The sequence below is a fragment of the Melanotaenia boesemani genome, chromosome 12, assembly GCF_017639745.1.
Source record: "Melanotaenia boesemani isolate fMelBoe1 chromosome 12, fMelBoe1.pri, whole genome shotgun sequence".
NCBI lineage: Eukaryota > Metazoa > Chordata > Actinopteri > Atheriniformes > Melanotaeniidae > Melanotaenia > Melanotaenia boesemani.
Genome location: NC_055693.1, coordinates 15,658,242 through 15,684,317, shown reverse-complemented (window position 1 = coordinate 15,684,317; position 26,076 = coordinate 15,658,242). Strand labels below are relative to the sequence as shown.

Sequence of the window (26,076 nt, the reverse complement as noted above, 5' to 3'; positions counted from 1 at the left end):
TGTTGTTTGTTTGTGTGTTTGGGTTTCATTTAGTTTAATTTTGATTAAACTAAATGAAACCCATTGTAAATAAGAGTTGCCTTTTCGAGGTTTTCAGCTGCAGGAGTTTACAATCCGCTCTTCATTCTCTGAAACAGAAACTATCTGGCAAACCGACCATATGCTCTCAAAGACCCGTGCTGCATCATCATTAATCCTGAACAAAGCAAAATAAACACCAGCATACGCCCTCAGTTTCTGTTGATTTATTCCAACTCACTCACACAATCTGCCTTCAAAATGTTATCAAGACAGCTTAAATAAGCCTTGACTTTGTAAATTGATGGGCACCATTGGTGTTTCCTTATCCCAAAATCAGGTTCAGTGGTCTTTGAACTCACGTTTTTGGGTTTTCTGTTTGCCTTTTAACAGAACATCTGTCAAGCATCTGGACACAGGCAGTATAGAGTGAGCACTAAACCAACTCAGTTCTCCAACTTTTCTTTATATCCAGACCAAAAACTCCTACTGAAGGCAAACATCTGCTGATTTCTGTTCTACTTCATTAATAATTCAAGACCCTTTATTCACCATTAAGTCCTCATTTTTAATCTCTGCCACAGTGAACAAAGTAAGCTCAGACCTCATTGGGAAATGAGCTTACTTTAAATGTCTGGAAATGGTCCAGAAACAATATAACCGTTTCATTTACTACACAGGCCTTTGCTGCTTGTGTAACTACAATATGATTAATGTGTGTACATTTTCAAAGTGTGCTCCTCGTGTGCATAACACTAAGGAAAGCTTTTACTTGAAATTATTCTCCACCTCTGCACTTACTCTGCATTTCTTAATTCATTAATTTCATCTCCTCTCAGCATAAGATAGATGCTGTTATCGTGCTATGAAAAAACACTCCATTAACAGGCTTTCTGGCCCATTACCTGTGCTTATTAAATCAAACTCCAATAGATAGGAGTGCCCTTGTAAATCATATATGAAGGTGCTGTAAAAAATAAAGGACTGAACTGGAAATCTTATAATGCTGTTACCCAGATTTGAAACACTGGGCATTTTGATTGATTCTTATACATTTTGCTGTAAATCTTTCTTTTTGTTTAGAGAGGTGTACACAAATCAACAGAAGAGGTATGTTTCACATCTTAGTAGAAAACTGCACTTAAAGGTAACGTGCTAAAGGCAGGGCTGTTCAGAATTTGCTCCTCTGTGGTTGGTTTAATATTTTATTCAAACTGTGTTTGAGTTTGAAAAGAGCACAGTGGAGTCTCAGCAGCATATCTGACACATCCTGCATATGCAACTTATGAAGGGAGTAAAATCAAATTATAGCTTGCCAAACTGTGACAGACAGGACAGCGGTTCAGCACATTCCATTTGAAACATAAGCCGTTCAGTTGTAAAGCAGCAGCAGAACTGTTCACCCTGAGCAAACCCTTCTCCCACAAATTAAAACTGATCTGCATCATCAAATATGGTTAAAAGAGATGGAAAACCACCTGATTACATTTCAAATTCACACAATGACCACATATTCATTGGAGGATTTGGCAAGTCATGAATATGATGTCAACAGTCAACATTTTTGTCCTACCAAAACATCCAAACTTGCTACTAAACCGCAAACAGGGCTATAGATGTGAACCATTGCTCTACACACAACTTCCTCCTCACCAGCTCAGTGCATTAATGCAGCTGAATATTAATTTAAAAAATGTTGCTTGCATAATCATGTTGTCCGCTAGAGCTGGTGGACGAACTAGTTAGAAATACATTAAAGAACCTCAGTTATTGTGTGTGTGGGTGTGTGTGTCTGTGTGTGTGTGTGTCTGAGATAATGTGACTGCTTTCCATAAGGTCTATAGTACATAAAGCATGTTAGCTATATAGATCATGTATATCTCTGTGTCTACAGTTCAGATAATTTATAGTCCTTGTAATAAAGAAAGCTAATCTTTTAACTCTGTAGAGGGGTTCTGTACGTCCTTTAGATTGCACTTGATGCACTTAGATGGTGCATAATTCAAAACATGTCTGCATTTAATTGAGTTTCAGCACACCAAAGTTTGGGAGCACACAGGCTTAATTAGGGCCCATAACTCTTTCTCTAACCGCTGCTTCCAGGGTGATTGCTCTGTCAGAAGCAAACGAACCTGCATTCCAGTAACTACAAAGCATATGCACTCACTACATATGAGTTAGTTAAGTTCACTGACCTGTAAAGAACCAACGGAAGGTATTGACAGGGTCAAATGAGAAGGTCTTGTGTCGGGAAAATCATTCACACAAGAAAGGAGAGGGAGACCAGCACTCTGCAGGAGCACCGCAAGATCAAGGCTCAGTCTGAGAGAGAAAGGAGGCCGGGAGGGTATCATTGTCAGGTCACTCACTTAGTTTGACCTTCAAAATTCGCTGCACAGCATCCTTATCAGAGTAATGTGCAATAGTGTTGCCTGACTATGCCACTGGTTAAACACTTAACGGTGTTGAGCTGCTCTTCACTGCAAAACATTTGCACAGCTTGTTCAGCAATTTCTCTCAAGGGTACTGGTGATGTGACTAAAAGGCTTCAAAAGAGGACAAGACACTAACAATATGTGCCCAAGGGGTAAACATTTTGGGGGGAAAAAGACAGCTACAAAGAGTAATGGAAAAATGAAAGTATTTCTAAGTTTATGTGTTGCTTCTACCACATCTTACAATAAGGTAAACACAACCTCAGGATTAAATTGTACACTTGGTTATTATTTATTTAACAAAAACTATGCCAACAGTTTGATGAATTGATTATAAGTGAGCTGTGCACCTCTATAAAAGCAGCAGTTTTGTCAATTTGCTGCTCCGTTGCATTCAAGTGTGTAAACACATCAGCAGTGATCTTAGAGAAGCAAATGTTGTTGCTCAGTAATCTGGGAAGGGTTACAAGACCATTTCCAAATAACTTGGAGTCCAGCACTGTACAATGAGAACTATTATTAACAAATGGAAAACATAATTTTTTCCAGGAGTGGACATCCAAGCAAGTTCACCCCAAAGTAAAAGTATGAAACTGCTAAGGATCCTAGAGCTACATCTCAGATGCTACAGGTCTCAGTTAGCATGTTAGATATTAACATACTAATATTATCCATTAGTATGACTGAAAAAAAGGAATCTAAGTTATACAATGAACCAGTCAAAGCCCTTTCAATCTGACTGAAATGATGTGATGGGACTGTGGGAGAACTCTGCATAAACAAATATCCAGAAACCCTAATAAACTGAAGCAATGTTGCAAGAAGAGTGGGCCAAAATTCCCCCACAGTGACGTGAAAGACTGACGATGTCATATAAAATCAACTGCTTGGAGTTTTGCAGCTAAAGGTTACTCTATGTATTATTCAGTGATGCACTGTACCTGCTTTTTCACGATGCCTTTGCATATTGTCTTAGTTTTTGTTTAATGAATAATGACAGAGTGTAATATGTTGTGTTGTTGTTCATCTGAGGTTGTATTTATTCAATTTTAAGCCGTGTTATGGATCAGATCATTTTCTTTATTATGTCCTGATACATAAAACCATAGAATTTAAAAAGGATGTTCTTCCTCTGTCAAATGATCATGTGTGTGTGTGTGTCTGTTTAGGATTTTAGAAGTGAAAGATGTAAAAATATGAATAAAAAAATAAACAAAAATAGAAGAAGCTGTGGCAATGTAGGGACAAAACTTGGCAGGAGTATCTCACTGAGAGTTCACCACATCCATCTGCCCAGATGTGTTTTTTGGCCATTGTGACAGTTTTCTTTATTGAGCTCATCCTCTCACGAGAGGGGAGGTTATAGACTCTGGTTATGAGCAAAGGATATGGAAGTAGTGATGAATGGCAGCTCAGTGGAGTTTTGTCATGTATCCTGAGGGCAACAGACAGGGTTTTGTTCCCCCCACAAAAGCAATTAGTTAAACTAGGCCAGGTTTTCATCGTCACAAGGAAACTACGTGGTTGGAGTTGGCAACAATGCCAGGTACCATGCAAGTGTATATCGTTCTGGATGTTCGAGGCTTATCAGCTTCCGTGCTGTAGATCTGCAAATTAATTGTTCCTTTGTTGGGGTTTTTCTTTTTGTTCTGGGTTTTTATGTGTGTGTGTGTCACTAAATAAGAAGCTAAATAAAAGAAAAAAGAATAACAAAAATAAAAAAGCCTAAAAAAGAAATGCAAATCTTCTAACTTGTTTAAAAAACTTTTAAGAGTTTTATAATAATTCAATAATTTATACTTTGGGCAAAAGCTTTAAAAAAAACACATTTCACTTAACTAATCCCTCCAAACCTGTGCACATGTACTATCATATATTGCATCAGGTCTTAATAAGTAAAAAAAAAAAGGATTTATTTTATCTTAAGGCCTGGAAGATATTAAGCCTTTGGATTATTTTGACAAAAACCAAAGAAGCAAACATTTTCTCCGTATTTAATACATAGAAAAACACATGTTACACATTACAATGTCAGAGGAATGCCTCTGTTCTTGTAAAGACATGTCTGTCTCAATTCTTTTCTAATCACAAACTAAAATCTTTGCCAAGTACAAGCATGTGTATCCAATCACGTGACCAAACACGCTCTGTGCCAGCAATGCAAAATAATACAGTAAGCAGATTCAATGTGTTAAGAGTCGATGTCTGTGACAAATAATCATCTCCTGGCATCAAGCTTTGGTTCATATACACATACACACACAGCTATAAAGGAATGTGTTGATGTTTTTGTAATTTGGTCTCAAACAATGTTGCACACCACAGCTGCTGTCTGCATTAGAGAAGTAAGGCTATTCATTCATGTTATTTGCTCATAAAATGTGAGCTGTCTGAAGCCTGCGTGCTAATAGTAGGATTAACAACATGGATACATGTATCTCTTCCTCCACTAGCACTGTTATAAATTACAGTCACAACAGTCTGTGTCAGCAAAGTCAAGAGCTGTATGTACACATTTGCTCTGCAAGATCAGTAGTCAGAGCTGAAGCCTCCAATGTTTTAAGATATTTAGAACTGAAGGAAACGTAAGTGGTAACGTATCCTGGTTTGCTAAATGTACACTAATTAGTAACTTCCTGCTGCTTCATATTTAGTTTACAAATGAGATTGATATTAGACTTCTCATTTAAGCAGATGCAAAAATGCAAAGATTTATATAAACAAGTGGGACTACACCATCTTTAAAAACCAAACTTTTCTGAAGGCTTCAGCTGATGCAGCCTGAGGTTATGATTCATCATGAGACAGCAGGACTAATGCAAGGAGCCAGTCAGTGGCTCAACTCTGAATGATGAGGCAGTGTTGTGCAATGTGGAGCACTGAGCTGACATCAGTGTGTGAAGACTTCGCATTACATCATCAGCCATGCAAAACCATTTAAATGAATATAAATACAACTAGATACAATGATATTACTCTGCTGGTACTATCAGCATACATTACACAACACATGCAAATACACTCACTACACATTCACACATACACATAAAAAAAGGAAGTGATTTCATACAATTTACAGTCCTTGTTTTGGCTTTACAACTATAATGAATACATATATATGATTTTACTATTAGCTGTTATTTTAAGCTGCTTTAAGTGCTTTTTAATCTTCAAGTTTTTCTATGGCAAAAGCAGATTTCTGTAAAAAGAATGCTGGATTGGCTTTGGACAATGGACAGAGTAAATCAGCTGAGACATTAGTTTATATTGCATTGGAGTCATTTAGGTTTTGTCTGTCAGGTGGGTTTTCTACAGCAACAGCAGAGTATTCAGTCTCAGACATGTTCGAAGCTTCGATGAGACGTGCCAAGCCCGTCCTAGTCGAGTATTTAAAAATGAAGGCCTTCATGAGGTCGTAGCGGTAGTTTCTGTTGATGAAGTTGTAGAGGATGGGGTTGAAACAGCAGTGGAGCAGGGACAGGCACTGGGTGAGATGTAGGGCCACGTAGATCACATTCTCCATGCCACAAGTCAGCGGTACCACGCCCAGCTGCGAGAGGGCATCAGCCAGAAGGATGGCATGGTAGGGACCCCAGCAGGCCAGGAAAACAACGATGTAAGCCAGAATCACCCTGCGGCTTACACGACGCTCCTGCTCCACTGGGTTAGATGATGATGAAGAAGAGGAGGAACGGGTGAAAGCTCTGGCCAGCAGGGCATAAAACACTGCAATGACCGGAAAGGGGAGAACAAAGCCCAGCAGGATGAAGCTCAGCTGCACTCCCACCATCCACTCCCTGGGGTTGTCCTCTGGGTACACAGGCCTGCACAACATGGTGTCCCCATGTGTTGACTTCACAGTGCGCAGGAAGTAGGTGTCCGGCAAGGAGGCCACCAGAGCCAGAAGCCACACCCCTACACATGCACCACGGCGAATAAACTTCCTCCGTGCACCTCCCTCATCTCTATGCTGGGTCAAACTTATGTAACGATCCACACTCATGCAGGCCAGGAAGAAGATGCTGCTGAAGAGGTTGACAGAGAACATCAGGTGTGTGAGTTTACACGCCACCTCTCCAAACGGCCAGTGGCCATGCTGTGCCAGAGAGCTTACCCATACGGGAAGTGTTATGCAGACGCACAGGTCTGCAACTGCCAGGTGTGCAATGTACATGTGCGTCTCATGGCGAGGGGTGGAGTCTCTTTGAGCACGAATGTTTACCCAGAGGACCAGTGTGTTAGCAGCCAGACCAACGATGAATATGAAAGTGTAGAGAACACACATCGAGTACAGCAGAGCGCTGCGGTTGAATGCTGTGGCACACACCAGTGCATCCACACTTGTAATGTTGCTGAAGGTATCAGAGAAGTTCAGGTCACTTAATGACTCCCACAAGTCCTCCAGCTCACTTGTGCTTAGACTCATGTTTCAGCTCTTGGAGAGGACCACAGACCACTGGGAGGTAACACACACCACTTCTGACTGGGATGGATCCTGGAAAAACATGACATTAACTTATTATTTCTTGTAACATACATTCATCTTAATAACCTCTAAATATTAGCAGTTTTTCATGTAACCTTCTCACTTAAGAAGCAATTTTCTGTTACATAAAGCATGGCTTATTTTACTCATGTGGACCCCCTGAGCTTAATAAAACATAAACTTACTTATGGTATGCTACCAGATCCTGAAGAATCTTAATGCGGTTAACTTATTAAAACACTACTTTCATGCGCTAATAACAGCTCTGTTATTGTGTCACAAATGGTGGACTTTTCTGTGATTGATGTGCACTCCAGAGGCAGCACAATAAATGTTTACATTAGCTCTGCTGGCACAGAGTGCAGATTGGACATAAGGAAGTGGGATCGTGAAACCCAAACAGGGTGTATTTCCGGAGCGTTCTGGGCGTTCCAAGATAAAGCACTGGTCATGGTGGGAAACCTGATGCCTCTTTAAAGACATTTTTCCTTTACCATGCTTGTTATTGAAAAACACAACAAATCCCATGTTTCTGGCCCTGCTCATGGAGCAGGAACAGAGAGGGTGAGAGATCAGCTGTCACCACCCAGATGATCAAAGGAAATCCCTGAATACGTCATTTTACAACATCTGAATCTGATAATGCAGGAAAACACAAAGTCAAATGTATTGCTCATATATGCACACTGAAGCAGCGTACCAGATTATAAAAGTAGCAGACCAGAGCACTTTAGCATGCCAATAACCCGCTGTGATTCTTCTGAGCCTGATGGACCTCTGAAATGTTCACCCCTGCATGGCCTGCATTCACAGCTTATTGCTGCAATGTCTCTCTCAGCTAACTGTCAGCCTGCCACAGTGTGAGAGATCAGAGGTGAGAGGTGATAGATCAAAACCAGAACATGAGTGGCTTAACCCTGCTGTTGGCCCTGACTAACTTGCGCGCCCACAGAGTGAGTTGTGTGCAGAGATCTGCAGGAGGTTTGACGCCTGCAAGATGGTCTGAGTGAGGTTAAAAAAGAGGATCACCGACCACTGGGTGACACAGCACGTCAGAGAGCAGTAAAATGTGACCGTGTCAGACATCTGTCTGTGTGGGAGACTGAGACTTTTGCTGTACACAGGATAATTGGCAAAAAGTCACAAAGAATGAAGAAAAAAAAAAAAAAGTAAAGAAAAAGAAGCCCACCTGGAGCATTTTAGGACATGCAGCTGTCTAGTGATGGTCTGCTGTTGACTTCTTGACTTCAAGGGCATATAAACTTTTTTATATCAAAACATTTTTTTGAAAGCTACAATTACTTACACAGAGTGATGTTATGAATACAAATAAGCATACAAAATTATAATTTGCTGCCATATTGATGGGATGAAGACCATTTTAATGATTTTATATATTAATAAAGTACTTTTCATTTAATAAAAGTCATAAATTAAGATTTCAGGGTTTTGTCATTGTATCAATTACCAGCAACATATGAGAAAAGCTATACTGCCTATCTTTAAACATTTCTATCTGACAATAACTTCATACATTTTTAATCTATGTTATCTTTGGTATTACAAACTCTGCTTTGTAATGAATCTCCTTTCTCCTTTGTGATAAAGCTGTTTAAATACATATCAGATGTCTTTCACTTTAATTTATAAGGAGATACCGGAAAGTTCTATTCATTCAAATTGGGGGGATTTTCTGGGCAGAGATAATCCTCCCCAGTGGTTTCTGTCTAATTCCCTTATATTATATGGAAAATACTTAGAAGTGCCAGGTTGCCCCGCGGGCTTCAAGCCAATTAACCTTTTAACACCCACAACATCAGATAACACAGACTGCACGTGAAACTCATCTTTCCCACTGTATTCTGCGTCTCTTTTTCCTTGTCCCTTTTTAACCTGTTACCCAGTTTCAAATAAGGCGAGCGCGCCTTTTGTTTCTCAATACACAGAAAAAAAGAGCAAATGAGGCATTTTCTTTTTCTTGTGCAAATTCTGCTGAAGAGAATAGTGCAGGTGCAGCGTGTTTGTCAGGAATTCCTCCTGTCAGTCTCGATCTACAGGCTTGAGTTTTGGGTGGGTTAAGGGGGGGCGTTGGACAGGACATGATGTTTCCGCATAGATAAACACAAAAACTGTCGCTTTGTGCGTCATGACGCATGAGCACAAAATCGAAGGAACGATCCCAGACTGCTACTGAGCGCAAACACAAATGTCATTGTTGCTATTGTTGATTTATATCGGACTGGAAACAAACTTGTGTTATCAGTTCTGAGCTCACTGTAGCTCAGTTTTAGTGAAGAGGCAAACAAACAGCGCAAAGCAGGGTAAGACTGAGAGCGTGAAAAATTACGAGGGAATCAATCCTATTACAACTCCTTTCAGTTTCAGAAGTGGATAATTATATCCAAGTTTATAATAATGAATAGCAACATTTTTTTAGGTCTCTTTATGTGCTACAAGTCCCGCATGAAAACCGCATCTGTGTTAAAAAGCTGAAAAACTTCTCTTTTCTTACCGCACAACAACAACTTAGGCGATTTTTCCTTCCTTGTCTTCAATCTCTTCTTCTCCTGTAAAGAACAGATTTGTTTGCCAACAGCTCTGATGCTGAAAGATAACTTCAACTTCCACTGCAAGTAACTTGCGTCTGCCTCACTCCGCCTCCTGGAATGAATGTGAGCTTGTGTGCTCCAACCTGCACTTGCTCTCCCGGAGCTACGCCTCCAAGGCTGGTCCCAACAGAAATACGCATTGACATGGCATCATCACCTCAGCAGCACGCAGCCCAGACAGTTTCAGCAAGCAGGGAAACCAAAAGAAATAGATAAATGAAACTGAAAAACCACGCACACAAAAATGCACCATATTCTATGCATTTATAACATGACTTGCAGGCCATATGGAATCTAATATATTTTAGGGTAAATTACTTTCATTTGATAAAATCCATGTGATATATGCACTTATTTAAGAAACATTAGCAGTTATTTGTTTCATGCAAAACTCTGCATTATAATTATTCTAACATTTCTGATTATTTATGAACTATGGAAATCCTCCTCAATGTTTTTCTTTGACAAGGACATTGATATTATCCCTTTGGATCCTGAAGACATTAAATGGATTGTGTTATTGATATTATTTTTAATTCATTTTAGAATAATGAAAATCTGTAAACCACAACATTTTCTTTTGGGGTAGATGCAGAATTAACATAATTTGCTATACACATACCAACATTAAAACACCCATAAAGACCAGCATCCTGCTTTGAGTGCCACACCCCACTTACATGAAACCAAAATCTGAGACACTCAGTAAACCACAATGCCTGCCAACTGTCTTCTGCTTCCACCCAAAACTGAAAAATGGGTTCAACCCAAAAACTCTCCCACAGAGTTAACTGTAAACACCCTTTAAATAACGAACAACCGTTTGCTTTTTTTTTTTTTTTTTTATCTCGTGCCATTTTTCCATTATTTGGAAAATTTTTGAGCAACTCAAACAAATTAAGGGGCAAAGGATTCAGGCTATGAGGAAGCACATCAGCTGCATGCAAGAGCCGTGTTGTTTCATTGTCATTTGAACCACATTCAGTCTCATTTCGGGGAACATTCTTTGGAAGCAGCACAAAGCTGCGTGGGAGGGTTGTGTGTTTACGGAGAGCTGCTGAAAGCTCACCTGCAACTCTGGTGGCCTCACAGCTGCTTCCACCAGAGCAATTAACCCCAAGTTCAATACAAAGACAGGATCACAAAAGGAAGCAAGAAGTGGGGTTTTTAAGTTAGGAATGCAAGAAGCAAAGGTGTTTGTTTTGTCAAATCATGATAGCATTGAGCTGTGAGGAAAATTATTTCTTTGATGGAATGTTCAGTAAGTAAAGTTTTGACGTAGCCAAGTTCCCTGTGTCCAGCATGTTTCCTTGTGGAAAAAAGATCACCAAACATTGTTATTTGTTATGATTGTCTGTCATGTATTTAGTGATGAAATACAACCAGCAGACTACTCTGACCTCATTAAAGAGCAAAGAAGTGAAGTCAGTTTCAATGAGGCTTTATGAAAGCTCCTACTACGCACGCATACCCATTGTCCTCCGTATCAGGAGCATCAGGGGGGATTTGTAAGCCTTTCTGATAAGCATCCGTAGCCCCGCAGACTGCTGCCAACCCTCTGTTCTGCACTCCTCATTCACAAGGAGGCCAGGACTGGGAACAGCAGGGTGTGTGTGTGTGTGTGTGTGTGTGTGTGTGTGTGTGTGTGTGTGTGTGTGTGTGTGCATCGGGGGGGGTTCTTTGAGAGAAAGATACTGAATTTAAAACTAGCAAGATCACTTTAGATAGATTTTGGATGATGCAAAGCCCTGAAACAATCATATGCATAGAACTACAAAGCAAAATCAAATGTTTAAATGATTTAACTGTTTGAATGAATAATTACTTTTACTCTTTCTTCTTTTTTTTAACTTATGGTAAAGGTTTTCTGATCAGTTTTTACATTATTAAGGTAAGCCTAGTCTTAATGCAATCACTGTCGCAAATGTCTACTTTTTAATAAACTTGGACACAAAATTCTCATTACTTTCTTCACAGCATTACTTTCCAGTCACTTTCTTTTCTTTCTTACTTGACAATGCTTCTTCTTATTATTATTATTATTATTTATGTATTTATTTTTGTTCTGTCAGCCTGGTGTGATAAAATGTGTGCTCTTGTTCTGATAAAGAAATGGGAAATGTCCTTGTTTATGTCTCAAGACAAAACTGAAAAATAATGTAAAACTTTCTTAAAAAACCACTAAACCCCATCTCCCTTTGCTAACCATAACAACATGACTGAAATCTTTTTACAACCCTTGAATTGGCAGCTAAATATGTAAAAATAAAAAGTTTAATTACAGTTTTTCTCCAGGACCTGCTGGACAGAGGTTGCCACTGCATGCTTTGCTCAGAGGCCAGGGCTTGAACTGCCCAGCCTGTGATTAGGAATGGATTACTCTACCGCTGGAACCACAAATGCCAAGATGTTAAGCTTGTTAACCTTGCTAATTAAAGATTATCTTTTCACATTAGGGTCAAAACTGCATAAAATTGGGTGCAGATAGTTTAAAATGCATTCACATGACACAAAATGTTTTTAAAAGGGACATGCATTGTTTAAAAGTTGTTTTTGTTGGGTAATAATACATGAAAAAATAGTTTGGTAGCTTAATACTAGTGTTTTCCTGCCCTTGAACATGAAAACAATAGATGTGTCCACATACACATATAAATAGAAACATTTTTTGCAATTTCTTTGAAGTGTCATAGAATAGTCATAGCTGTTAGACGTATTCTTATATAACCAACTAAATGATTATGTGTGTGTGTGAAAGTGATCATTCATTACAAATATTAGTGTCTGTTTGGTAAAAAGCTATAATAGATAAAGCAAATGCAACTCAACAGGAAACCACAGATAATACAAATAGCTGGTAAACATGAGTTAATATCTTGAACCACATATTATCCTCAGATGTTCAAAGCACAAAACAGACTAAATTTTGATCTTATCTTGCCTGTTCTTACTCCAACAGGTTGAAGGGATGAATATGAATACAGGGACAGGCATTTAAGACACCATATGCTCCAATATACACAGCAATACTTTCTGCTATTTCAGCCCAATGGCTTGAAATTTGTTATTACCTGAGAGCTATTAGATAATTATGAGGATATTTTTCAGATCACATTTAACACTAATGTGCAGGATTTTCTGAATCAATAAGTGTGTTATAATATTTTAATATGTATTTTGATACCTGTATATATTTATAAATGTGTTTGTGACCTCAACCAATAACTTGTGATCCATTAAATGGTAACATATTATATAGTTATAGAGTAAAATGTTAGTGGAAAAGAAATAAGAATAAAAACTGGCAAAAGTAAATGAAACAGTAGCTTCCTTCCATAGTAGAGTCCTATGTCTGTCAGAATGATCTCTGTATGCTTCCCTTACTGTCTCCTAATGCAGTGCATGTTATATCTTAACCTTAAGTTGCTGTGGATCATTGGCTTTAAAAACTGTAAATTCCTGTTTTATACAAAAATCCTCTCACTGGACCTGGCAATGCTACATCTCCTGCCTGTCAAGTCTGTAAGAGTATGCAGGTCATTGGTCCTGTTACGTTTGCATGGGTATCGACCCACCGTCCTTCCCATGACTAGGTTTTTGGCTGTCTTTTGCTTGACTGAACTAATCAAAAGAAAGTTTGTGTGGACTAATTGATAAATAGACCTCGCCTGACTTACTATTTGCTTATAGTTTTGGAAAGATTGTACTCCTCTTTTTTCTTTTCTCTCAAAGTATGTTTGACAAGGCCAAAGACATAAGATAAACTAAACAATCAATATATAAGCAGATCATAAAGGAGTGGGAGTGAGAGTAAAAAACATAAAAGAACAAATGTATGCAGTGTTGTGGTGAGGAGAAATTGCAGGAGTTTATTCAAATAGCTACTTCTTCTATTGTAGCTTAGCTTCTGTCATGGTGGTGAGTCTGACAGTCTATTTTCGTGCAAATGTCCATTCAGAGGGTCCCTCTCAAACTCTCAATCACATTGTTATCAGTCAACCTCCCTTCCTGCTCTGAGGCCCCCTCAAGCATTTTCCCCTCACATTCCTCCTGATCCCCTCTATAACCTCACTCATTTTTCACTAAATTATTTATTCATTTTTTAGGTTTTAAATAGAAGAGGGCCTGTGTGGGTGAAGCTGAAGCTACGTATATGGAGTAGACAGACCATACTGAGGAGTGAGTGAATATGAGGGAAATCACTAAAACAACTAAAAGAACAAAAGATTGGCAGCCATTTGTTGAATTTAAACCTCATCTTGAGCTTTGGAGACTTTTGTCTGTGTGGATTTTGTTAATGCTTGTAATGGGGTGACCTTGTGAATCTCTCAGAAATCTGCTAATGCAGGTGCAAATTAGACTGTGAGGGTACGTCCCTGTTGAGAAATGTAGAAATGAAAGCATTCCTCATGGACACAGCATCTCTTACGCCACTCTGTGAATGTGGGTGAAACCTGAGAAGTGCTTGCATGTCGGAAAAGTGAAAATATTCCAAGAGATTTTATGTAAAGCAGGTCTGTGAATAATCATTCGAAATGTTTGTTTTTTTACCACATTGGGCAGTGAAAACAAGCTACACTGACACAATATATTCTTTTAGAATAGCATGGTTAACATAAATAATAATATAAATATCATAATATAAATATAAGAAATAAATATTATATAAATATCATGTCATCAGAATTAGCACAGACCTTGGGATGAAAGTTTTTCCGTGATCAGCAATCCTGCTAAACTATCGCTTCACAATTAGCATAACAAAAAGCAACATACCTTAACAACTAGTTTTCAACATGGATTCAATGCTTAAATCTTTTTTAGCGCGCTGTGTGAAAACTAGTATTAAATGACATATCGCAAACTTTGGCCGTGCATGTACCAGTGTAAACAGAAAGGAGGAGTGTGGTTGCTTAGCTGGCATTAGCGAAGGATGAGAGAAATCAGGGAAGGACACTTGTTGTTTCTAAAGGCTAAGCTTTCTCTTTTTACCTGCAGAATTTTCCAAAAGATTAGCAACAAGTTAGCTAAAACTTTGTGTGTGAGCCACATGCACAAGCTTTATTAAAAAATTTTATTGTAAGTGTTGAAAAGGCCAAGAAGTAATTATTCCTGCTGTTTAGAAAAGCTTTCTTTTGGCTCTGTCTTCTGTCTTTTCTTACGTCTGTGAATCTATCAACGCTGTCATGCTAAGCTCTTGGCCATGACCATCTGCAGTTCTTACAGTCCATTGACTTTGTCTATCATCTCTGCACGCAGTAGTAACTCAAACAAAATGTTATGCTCCCCCCAAGCTACTCTGTTCACCCCCACCCTTTCTCCACCCTTGCACATCCATCCGCTAAACCACTCACTCATATGCATTCAGAGGTAGGTCATTGGGATCATGCAGAAGGTGGGTGATAGCTGAAGAAAGCCTTGCCCCAGGTGACAGTGAGTGTGTCCAGTATGGATTAGTGAAGGACAAAATCTATCAACAGGTTCACAAGAAGGTGTCTGTCTTTCTGCAAATCCTGGGGTCTGCAGCTTAAATCTTGTAATCCTATCCTAACAATCCCAACCTGTGCGTACAACACCTTGCCTTTCCATCCTCAATGTGTGACACTGAGTTCACAGATATGTTGGGTAACTTTCACCCCTATTGTCCTGTCATGCTAAATGAAAAATGGACTATCAGTGCTGCTGGAATGCAGAGGTGTTTTGGAGAAGCCTGCAGCAATAGTTTCTATGGCCACATTGCCTGTAGGTGTTTTGCTAGCCTGTGGCTGTACATGAAAGTTTCTGTGCTGACTGTCACTGTGATCAAGTTCATAGTTCAGCTAAAGTTAACTCTTGAGTTGTGTTGGGAAGTGGATTTAGACATTGTGGCATTGCACTTCAACATCAAATGTCACGTTATGCAAGAATGCATGCACTAGGAGAACACTAAACACTGCAGGCTTTATTGGGTTTAAACAAACTGCAAAGCGCTCAAACAAGATGGTGGAATAAATAATCTGAATAAACATGTCAAGAGAGTGAAATCTGACTCAGTTTAATGGAAAAAAGATCTAAATGGCAATACACTAAATATACTGTCCCTTAAAAAAAACACGCCCCTGCAGCACTAAATTACTAATCTAAATAAAAAGTGAAGCAATGCAGTGCAATGGAAAATCACCTTAAGCATTTTTTTCCAAGGTGGTTCCTATTTACAGTTTTGCATACTCACAAGTGAATGTATCACTGCAGGGGGATAACAACCAGGAAACCCAGGCAGCATCTGGAGTTGAGCACTGTGTGCCTGGAGCTCCCAGTGAGCGGGACTACCATGCACTCCCATTCATCTACTCCTTCTTCATAGCCTCATTTATTGCCCTGAGTTTAGTTACAGCCAGCACACACAGACAAAAACACATGAGGCTATTTGTTGTCATTCAGTGTTTATAGTGACATGACAGTTGGCAAAAGATCTAAGAAACTGTGTGAAACAAGAGATTGAAACTAGTAAGAAAAAAAAAAGGAATCATCATTGGACAAGAGCCACTGTGTTTGTACGATGTCTGTTCCTCCTATTCCTCTGCATCTTGGGGTGGAGACAGCAGAGACCTGCTTTTGATTAAAGTATAGAGAAGGATTTAAAGAGGACCGTAATGGCTGACTGGAGTCTTAACCCTGTCACTCTGACACCCCAAGCCACCAAATCCTTCCATGAACCTCTCAGCCACACTCAACCTTCACCTGTAAACACAAAACAGCTTTGCTGCTTCACGGCAACCTCAGTACCAGGCACTCCATACATCAGAGCTTAAATGGAATCCAAATAGCGTGATATTCATCCATTCATCAAAGCTATGATGGCAGGCCTTCCGTGTAAGAGTTACAAAGTTGCAAAGTGCAGGCTTGCCTTCCCTAATCACTGCCAGACTAGCTGAGCGAAGTGCCTGTCAGGAGCAATTTGTAAAAGTGTATATAAGTGGTAAACTGCAGTCCAGTCCCATGAGAAATACGTCTCCAGTGAACATTCAAATCCCCAAAGTGCAGAAGATGTGTGAAAAGTGCCATTGTGGTAAAAGTTTCCTGTGTATTTTCACATCGGTGAGAGGAGACGACTAACACAAAAGAAGGACGGAGATGGGGATAAATTGAACAAGGGATGAAAGACATATCCTGCAGAAGTGCATAAAAAGAGGAAGGAGGTAGTGTTTGTTATTATTTTTTCTCCCATGTTTTCTCTCCCCTTTTTTTGGACCTACAGGGCTCCTTGGCTCTGTTTGCAGTCCTGTTCCTCCACAGCTGTTGTAGTCAACAACTTTTTATATTCCTCTTTACCAGCTGTTCAAGCTGTGATTACAGACATTGGGTGTAGAGGGCTGGGGGGTTTATCTCTGATCCACAAACACTCATGCAAGCAGTTTATACCTTCAATTTATGGGGAAATAAAAGTATGAAATTGATTTCTTTCCCATTAAGTTAGAGGCATATGAGTTGCTCCCTTAAATAAAACTACTTCTACAATATTGTTTATTTGATACCCAGAAACCTATATTCATGCTGCAAAAAAAAAAAAAAAAAAAAAAAAAAAGAAAAAACCTGTTTCAAAGAGGTTGCTGTGAGTGGTGCAGTTTGGGGGATCACTGTGCTCAGATGTCAGAGGGAATTCCTCAGCTCTATAATGATGCGGAACATACAATGGACACTCTGTGATAAGAAAAAAAGGGGGCATTTGGAAAGTTTAAGCATAAAAGTTAGTGTTCCTTGTTAGTAGTTCCTCATTACAAACCTTTCCTGCTGCCAATCTTAATATAACAGCCTTGAACAGGGCCTCACATTCAATGTGTGTGTGCACATGAATTCACTCATACACACACACACACACGCAGAGAGAGAGAGAGAGAGAGAGACAAAGATTAACAAGCTGCATTTTTTGCAACAATATAATTGATTGGATTTTAATGTAAGTCTTGAAGGACGATGGATGATGTAAATAATTTGCCTAATTTTTCAGGTGACCTTTGTATCTCTTTGACTTTACCTTCTCTTTTCCTCCCTCTGCCTGATGGGGAGGGGCACAGTTTTTAATGGCTGGCCTGTTGTTAACCCTGTGACATCTGGCGTAAACACAGAGACTGATTTATAGCCTAATCAAAACACCTAGAAGACAATCAGTCACATCTGCTTCACAGTGTAGTTAAGATATGAAGTATTTTTTTTCATATATACAATTAAGTCTCACCAGAAAATATGCAATAAGTATGTTTGTCCATCTTTTCATTTTGTTTTCTGGACTGGGCAACATTCACATGATGCAACAGATACTGCAACTTATGAACAGTAAATTGTAAGCTATAAACAGGTAGGTTGTCAGCTGTCTAAGCTTTTTTTTTTTTTTTTTTTTTTTACATTTAGACTTAATCATAAACATTTATTCAAAGCCCTTTCACAGGTAAGAAGTAGGACAACAGAGACTCATGAGTGGAAGGGGAAGCCAAAAATTTCAATAACCGTGGAAAAGCACTCTCTTAAATTAGGGTCCAAGCAGCCCTCCTCCCCAAAATGTGTCCATGGGTCATTTTTTCAAGCAGGCAAATATAGCCTTTGAAGAATAAGTGACCTCTCATGGTCACGAGAGCCACTGCATGTTTAGTTTTAAAACAGCATTAGTTGCAGTGATCTTTTTTTAAAAGACTGTATTGGGAAACCAAAACATTATTGTTCTCTAACCCTTCTCACAGTTTTGATTTGTAACTATGACCTAATTATGTTATTGTGTAGGAGGTGACAAAGATGTTTTAGTAAAGTGCTGCCAAGTTATTAACTAAATGTAACTCAGAAGTAAAACAAACGTAAAAGTATGACTCACATAGCAAAGCTATCCAACCTCCTCTTTCCTCAGTATGAGAACTTTGTGCCTTCTTAAATTTAGGACTTGTGAATGATGTCTGCTCTGAAGTGGAAACACTCATATTCTCATTTCCCTCCTGCTGCTTGTAAAGACTATGTGTTACAGGATGCTATTGTGGGTTGTAACTAAAAGTAAGAACAAATGTCCTATATATTGTTGATCTGATGACTTATTGAAAGGTCCATGCATATATGTATGTACATAAATGTCAGTTGCTTCTTGCATGGGTGAGTCACTTTCCAGCCAATTTGGTTTGATATGCAGGTTAACAAGAAGCCTTTCTTCTGTTTCCATTACATTCTTTATCATTTAGTGTGAGCACTACCAAATCATTGAACGTTGACATCATAAACATAACACAAAGTTCTTAAAAATATAAACTGTACTGGTGAAAAGATGGACTATTAGAACAACCAGAACTTTAGGATCAATCTTCATCTATATGGAATTTTCTGTTTACATTTAAGCTTTGGGTTAAACAGAGTTGCATTTCCTGTGGCTCTTTTCAATGGCTGGTATAAGATGGTGCCCATTTCCTTCCATTGACCCAGCCAAAAATGGCCTTCCATGCAGCCAGGGTGGGAAAATTCAGATGGACAATAGAACAGGATGGATACCAGATCAGCAATTATGGCATAACCCCACAAAAAAATATATGCCTTCATACCCAGCCGTTCTAGCTCCAACACTTTGGTTTTTTAGCCTGGGAAAATTACTTTTTTAGAAAAGCTGCCCTTTTACTGTAATTCTGAGGACCTACTAGTACATTTTGATCTTGTCACAGAGACAGGTGATTATAAAGCCTGGACCTGATTGAACACAAACACATGGTGACCTTGTAAAACCCCAGCTGTTAAGTGCCATTGAGTTCCTACATGTCACAAGTAGTGGTCTGGATTTCAGAGTGCAAGGCCATTTCCTTAAGTGTGCCTCACCCCCTCCTTCTCCACCCCCATCTCACTTCCTCCATACCCAAACAAAAGCTGCTTCTCTGGGAAAAGTGCTCAGCCACTTGCATTTCTTTACAGAACTCAATCCTGCTTGCAAGCAAATCCCCTCACTACCCTGTATGTATATTTACATGGTAAAGAACACTTTAGATAAACTAGTGAATGAGCATTTAGGTTACTGCCTTCATAAATCAGGCAATGACTGAAAGCTGTGATAAACTAGCATTCATTAACCCCACACCATGTTATGTTGGGGTGGCAGGTGGGTTCATTCGAACATCTAAGTGACATAAAGAAAATAGCCTAATGGCAAAGTCAGACCAAGGATTTATTCACTATGAGTCAAGTTACCAGTTTCGGGGGAGTTTTACTAAACAGACCTAATGTAACAAGCCTCCACCTTTAAGGTGTAAGACAGCTCTGCACCAGACAAGAAAGCACAAATGTCAAAATGAACCAGCTTTTATTCATCATCCATATGACGACCACATCTTCAGCATCCAGCCTTCATCTGGCTGTGGGGTGGCAGTGGCTTGCCCAGGTGGATGCCCACTGTCAGTCCAAACTCCTTGCTGGCATGTTTCTCACGGACGTCAGGCTTCAGCTGGAAGCCCTTCTCATCAAAGCTGTCCAAGGGAATGAAGGACAGCGGTTTCTCTTCCAGGAGGCCTTGCAGCCTTGTATGCCAGCCCTCCAGCATGCACTGGCGAGCTTCAGGAGAAGCACAAGAGGGAGCCCAGAAGATCTGGGGAGCCAGAACCTGGAAGCCACAGTAGTGCAGGATGCCATTCTGCAGAGATACCAACATTAATGCCAGTGTGCTCACATGATATTTGGTCACTACAACAAGCCCATTTTATACCAGAGCGGTACCTGCAGTGGCCACAGGGTAACATTCATGTCCCCATTGACACCAGTTGGGCTGAACATGGATTCAAGAGACCCAGTGGTAAAGGACAGCATGGCCTTCTTGTTCTGAGAGGAGGAAGCAAGTTCAATCCACAAGATCCTTGGAGACATATGCAAGCATCCTGACTGAGCCCTTACCTTGAAGACTCCCTGGCTGTACATCTTCTCCAGAGAGAATGCAAATCCACTTGTGAGCACCCGATCAAACCAGCCCTTCAGGATTCCAGGAACACTGAACCAGTACATGGGGAACTGGGAAGAAAGTCAAGTTAGTATAAAGATAATGGGCTGCAAGCATCACTGCTACACAGGTTCTACCTGAAAGATAACAAGATCTGCTTCAGTGAGCTTGGTTTGCTCCTTAGTGATGTCATCTGACAGCCTCCCTTCCTCCCATGCCAGTCTGCTCTCCTTCAAGTAACTGAAGTTCTCAGCTTCCTTGATGTCACCTTTAAAACACAACAGTGTATGTTAAATTTGATGAGAAGTATCAAAGATTTAGACTCCCACCCACCCAGTAGAATACCTTTGATGTCCTCAGCAGTAGCAGTGGCTTTAAAATTCATGGCATACAGGTCAGAGACTTCCACTGTGCAGCCCTGAGCTGTCAAAACCTCCACAGCAGCATTTTTGGCTGCAGCACTAAATGATCCAGAGCTCTGATGGGCAAACACAATCAACACTTTCTTGGCTGCTAAAATAATAGAAATAGAAAAACATAATATAATAAAAAAATTCAGCTCTTCATGCCAGTTAAACACTATAAAACTGTAAGGAGAGTATCAGAAACTTTTTACCCATACTGAAGTGGTTCCTAAGGATGAAAGATGAACTTTACAATCCCCTGGTTCATGGAGGAACATCCTACTCAAAGCTCAGCACGCTGGTTTTTATTTAGCCTTCAAGCTCTCTCAGGTGTTGCCATTTACCAGTCAAGGTCATCAATTGATCAGCTTGCAACAGCTGGCAATTATCCGAGGTATTCACTATATGAACTTCATAATCAGAATGGAAAGGCATTTTTCACCAAATGTACTGTACCACTGAAAAGAAGCTATGATTGATCTATTTTTAAACTCAAGATGAACTTTTAACTATTGTTACACATATTATACTTCAAGACAGTTTTTTCTTTTTTTTCCTGTTTAAGCCTTTACAAAAAGAGACATAATCTCCATGTGTCCACATCTCATGCCTTTAAATCTGTAATGTGTGGTTATTTGATAGCAAGTATGTCTGTATTTGTCTGTCTGTCTGCAAGATGTTTAAAATTGTGTGCCACTCCCGAGGTCTTCGAACCACATGAAGCACATGTGGTAGGGTAATCCTCTCACTCTACTGGTTCTGGTTTTCCTTTACATTACTTTCCTCCAAAAAAAAAAAAAGAAAAAAAAGAAAAACACTTGCCTGTGGTCAGGTCCACTCACGAATGTTTCTCTTAAAAAAAAAAAAAATGGACTCAGAGATGGACATCAAAGGCAGACAAGAGCTGGTACACATCTGGAGCAAAAGCAACCATCCCATCTATTCAGATGCTGTGACAAGGGGGTTAATGAACAACTGGCTTATACTGTCAAACAGAAGCACATACACACTTAGAGCAAAGCTTTTTACATTTAATCTGTTCTCTTTTTTTTTTTTCTTATTTGAGTTAGAAGTGATAGCTGTTTATCAAACCAGATCTTGGATTATCTTTTAAACCATTCATTTTCTATACCACTTAGTCCAATTCATGGTTGCGGGGAAGCTGGAGCCTATCCCAGTAATAAGCAGCACACTCCAAGCAGGTTGCCAGTCTATTGCAAGGCATACTCTCACTCATGCCTACCCAGAATTTAGAGTAATTAATTGTTTTTGGATGGAGCAAGGAAACCAGAGTACTTAAGAGAACTCTCGATACACAGGGAGAACATGCAAACTCCACAGAGAAAGGCCACTGTTCGAATTTCTGTCCCCAGCTGAGGTTCAAACCAGCAACCTTCTTGACTCTTAAACCATCACCAAACTAATTCATCTTGAACCTGTGTCTGTATTCTCTTTGCTAAGACAGGAAGGGATGTGGTTTGTTGGGACTGGAGCATATTTTTATGATTTCCCATATTGTGAGCCACAGTGTCGGTAGTTTAGAGCGTTTCATAATTCTTTATACATGTGTCAAGTACAGTGTGAGGCCTGTGCTGCCCAACTTTTCAAAGTTATAAACAAGTTTAATTGTTTAACACAGGATGCAAGACTTTGAGGTTCTTTAAATATAACCCTACCATGTACATTACAGAGAAGACGGGGGCATGAGATGTCGCTCACACACCTAGCTGATTTTTTAATCAGTTTTCAGGATAGAGGCTGAGTGTTAAAATGTGGCTTACAGTGCCATCATGTGGCCAAAGTCAGAGTGGACTTTGCTACAGCGATCAAACTCCTCTTTTAATGCAAATGCTTTTCAGATCCTTTGGAGTCAAATGTCATGACTTCAGCTTCCAAAGCCTTGCCTCACTCTACAAAATAAGATTAAAAGCACTGTTAGAGCAACATATGACACAAGCCACCAACAGTGAAAATATATCTAAAGTGCCTACTCTAACGATTCTTATTAGTTTAATTAAATGTTTAAAAAAAGTTTCAGTAGACCAGATTTCATCTGGTCATCTACTGAGCTTAAGAGGTATTTATATTAGCTTTCAGAATACCAGAGCACCTTTTCCAAAATGTTTTTCATGTCTTTTAAAAAAAAAAAAAAAAAAAAAAAAAAAAAAAAAAAAAAAAAAAAAAAACACACACACCCATCTAGGCAGGGGGCAAAGAAACTAGACAATGGAACAGCAGGATTAAGTAACCAAAGCTTGGTGTATCAAACGCTTTTGACCAAAGACAAACTTCCATTATTCATCTTGGGACAGTGACACCCATACGTTTAGTCATTTATTAGAACAGAAGACATGACTTCATTATGACTGAACTTGCCACAGCAATTGGCCAAAGATAACTTTCAGAGTAGGTTTCCAGTTTCATTTTAACAGCTAATATTACAGTTAGCTACACATGTATATTGCCACCCACATCAGAATGAACCAGATTTTAATCATCATCATCCATATGACGACCACATCTTCAGCATCCAGCCTTCATCTGGCTGTGGGGCGGCAGGGGCTTGCCCAGGTGGATGCCCACTGTCAGGCCAAACTCCTTGCTGGCATGTTTCTCACGGACGTCAGGCTTCAGCTGGAAGCCCTTCTCGTCAAAGCTGTCCAAGGGAATGAAGGACAGCGGTTTCTCTTCCAGGAGGCCTTGCAGCCGCGTACGCCAGCCCTCCAGCATGCTCTGGCGAGCTTCAGGAGAAGCACAAGAGGGAGCCCAGAAGATCTGGGGAGCCAGAACCTGGAAGCCACAGTAGTGCAGGATGCCATTCTGCAGAGATACCAACATTAATGCCAGTGTGGTCACATGATATTTGGTCACTACAACAAGCCCATTTTATACCAGAGCGGTACCTGCAGTGGCCACAGGGTAACATTCATGTCCCCATTGACGCCAGTTGGGCTGAACATGGATTCAAGTGACCCAGTGGTAAAGGACAGCATGGCCTTCTTGTTCTGAGAGGAGGAAGCAAGTTCAATCCACAAGATCCTTGGAGACATATGCAAGCATCCTGACTGAGCCCTTACCTTGAAGACTCCCTGGCTGTACAGCTTCTCCAGAGAGAATGCAAATCCACTTGTGAGCACCCGATCAAACCAGCCCTTCAGGATTCCAGGAACACTGAACCAGTACATGGGGAACTGGGAAGAAAGTCAAGTTAGTATAAAGATAATGGGCTGCAAGCATCACTGCTACACAGGTTCTACCTGAAAGATAACAAGCTCTGCTTCAGTGAGCTTGGTTTGCTCCTTAGTGATGTCATCTGACAGCCTCCCTTCCTCCCATGCCAGTCTGCTCTCCTTCAAGTAACTGAAGTTCTCAGCTTCCTTGATGTCACCTTTAAAACACAACAGTGTGTTAAATTTGATGAGAAGTATCAAAGATTTAGACTCCCACCCACCCAGTAGAATACCTTTGATGTCCTCAGCAGTAGCAGTGGCTTTAAAATTCATGGCATACAGGTCAGAGACTTCCACTGTGCAGCCCTGAGCTGTCAAAACCTCCACAGCAGCATTTTTGGCTGCAGCATTAAATGATCCAGAGCTCTGATGGGCAAACACAATCAACACTTTCTTGGCAGCTAAAACCAAGAAAGAAAGCAGATTTAGTGTTTATCAGGTGACGTCATACATGACTAACCAAGCTTTCATAAAATTTAAATATAACTTGTTACAGATAGAAATAAAAGCCAGGCCAATACCAGTATCCATTCTGAAGCAGGTTCTCAGCTGTAACCGATGACTTTTACAAACAGCTGGCACAAAGAATCTTATTTTGCAACAAAGCTCAGCATGCTGTTTTTATACAAACTTTTTGTTCAAGCTCCCTCAGGTGTTATCAATCAGCAATCATTGTCATCAATCAGTCAGCTGAAATTAAAGGATTAAATCTAGTTTCTAATTTTTTTACTGAAACTGAAAAATGTTTTCAAATAGCTGTAGATGTACCTCAAAGCTCAAGAGTTAACGTCCTGCACATATATTTCTTCAAGACAGTGTGTCTTTTATGATTTTAGTCTACTTAGAAAGCAGCAGAGCTCATATTTGTTCATGTCTCTGTTCTTGTCTTTTAGAAAGTTTTTGTGCCCATACTGTTACTGGTTCCCAGCTCTGTTTTACTTTATTTTTATATAAGAAAACATCTGCTTGCGGTCAAGCCCAGTCATGAATGTTGCACTGTAAAACAGGCAGACATGAGCAGGCAACCGTGTGGGGGTAAAGTCAAAAAGTTATAATTATTACCTCCCATTTTACTTTACCAGAAAACGTTTCCTTGACCTTATTGGAAAACATCTTGAGGTCAAGAAGAAAATAAAACCAAAAGTCAGTGTGAAATACAAAAATAAAGTTGTTGAGCTGAACTTATTTCAGACCTCTTTGACCAGGCCTTGGTGTGGGTCTACCATAAGGATCTCTTATTTAGTGTTGAAACTACTGTTCCAAATGAGGCTTTATAAATATGGACAACCATATTTACCGACTCAACCAATGTTTGGGATTTAAAACACACTTTAAAAGTGAAAAAGAAATTAAATAAAATGAAAAAAAAATCTAAATAAAACAATGGCACATTGCAAATAGCTGCTTCTCACTCAGCCTCTTGGCCAAAATATCTATATTAATGACAATAGAAAAGAAAAACTTTAGGATTGGTTTGAATGTTATTGCTGTAAGTAATAACAACAACAACGGCAACATTTCCCTTCAGTAAAGGTTTGTGCAGCATATTCTGTGCTGGAGGAGATGATAAAATACTGAAGCTTCTTTTTGTGGCATTTACAGAATACCGCCAGCTGTTATCATGACTGCAAGTCAGATTTCTCCCTTTTTTCACTCGTGTTTGTAAGAGCCTTCTAAGGCAAAAACAAACTGACTGCGTTCTTGGACCAGAAGCAGTGATTCATCCCATCTGTAAACACCTTGGTGAAAGGCCACACTTCATGTAGACTGAAAAATATTCTGATTCTGAATACAGAATCAGAGGGAATTTGAGTTGTCAGTGCAACACATTCAAGGAGCAAAATAAGAAAGAAAAAATAAATAAAAGCTTTACTATAGATAACATAGTGCTACTAAAAGTATACAGACATTACTTTTTGTTGAGTTTAGTTATTTGTGACTGGCAAGCCACAACAGGTGAAGTTCAACTT

The 26,076-nt window shown here is 39.6% G+C and overlaps 3 protein-coding genes across 3 annotated transcripts; all 3 read right to left on the bottom strand.

Moving 5' to 3' along the window:
- Positions 1–486: 486 nt before the first annotated feature.
- LOC121650321 (NAD(P)H dehydrogenase [quinone] 1-like) lies at positions 487–21,196 on the bottom strand. The gene is made up of 8 exons (XM_042001783.1): positions 21,089–21,196; positions 20,818–20,985; positions 20,610–20,740; positions 20,430–20,543; positions 20,256–20,357; positions 19,869–20,172; positions 11,692–11,695; positions 487–501 (listed from the first exon to the last, which is right to left on the bottom strand). The coding sequence occupies exons 1-6, from the start codon at positions 21,090–21,092 to the stop codon at positions 19,876–19,878; spliced, it is 816 nt and encodes a 271-aa protein (XP_041857717.1). The 5' UTR covers positions 21,093–21,196; the 3' UTR covers positions 487–501; positions 11,692–11,695; positions 19,869–19,875.
- ackr3a (atypical chemokine receptor 3a) lies at positions 4,434–9,615 on the bottom strand. The gene is made up of 2 exons (XM_042001782.1): positions 9,452–9,615; positions 4,434–6,948 (listed from the first exon to the last, which is right to left on the bottom strand). Exon 2 carries the CDS (start codon positions 6,877–6,879, stop codon positions 5,716–5,718), a length of 1,164 nt encoding a protein of 387 aa, XP_041857716.1. The 5' UTR covers positions 6,880–6,948; positions 9,452–9,615; the 3' UTR covers positions 4,434–5,715.
- A 2,137-nt stretch (positions 21,197–23,333) lies between the features above and the next one.
- Positions 23,334–24,703, bottom strand: LOC121650322 (NAD(P)H dehydrogenase [quinone] 1-like). The gene is made up of 6 exons (XM_042001784.1): positions 24,634–24,703; positions 24,340–24,507; positions 24,134–24,264; positions 23,954–24,067; positions 23,780–23,881; positions 23,334–23,696 (listed from the first exon to the last, which is right to left on the bottom strand). The coding sequence occupies exons 1-6, from the start codon at positions 24,635–24,637 to the stop codon at positions 23,400–23,402; spliced, it is 816 nt and encodes a 271-aa protein (XP_041857718.1). The 5' UTR covers positions 24,638–24,703; the 3' UTR covers positions 23,334–23,399.
- Positions 24,704–26,076: the final 1,373 nt, after the last annotated feature.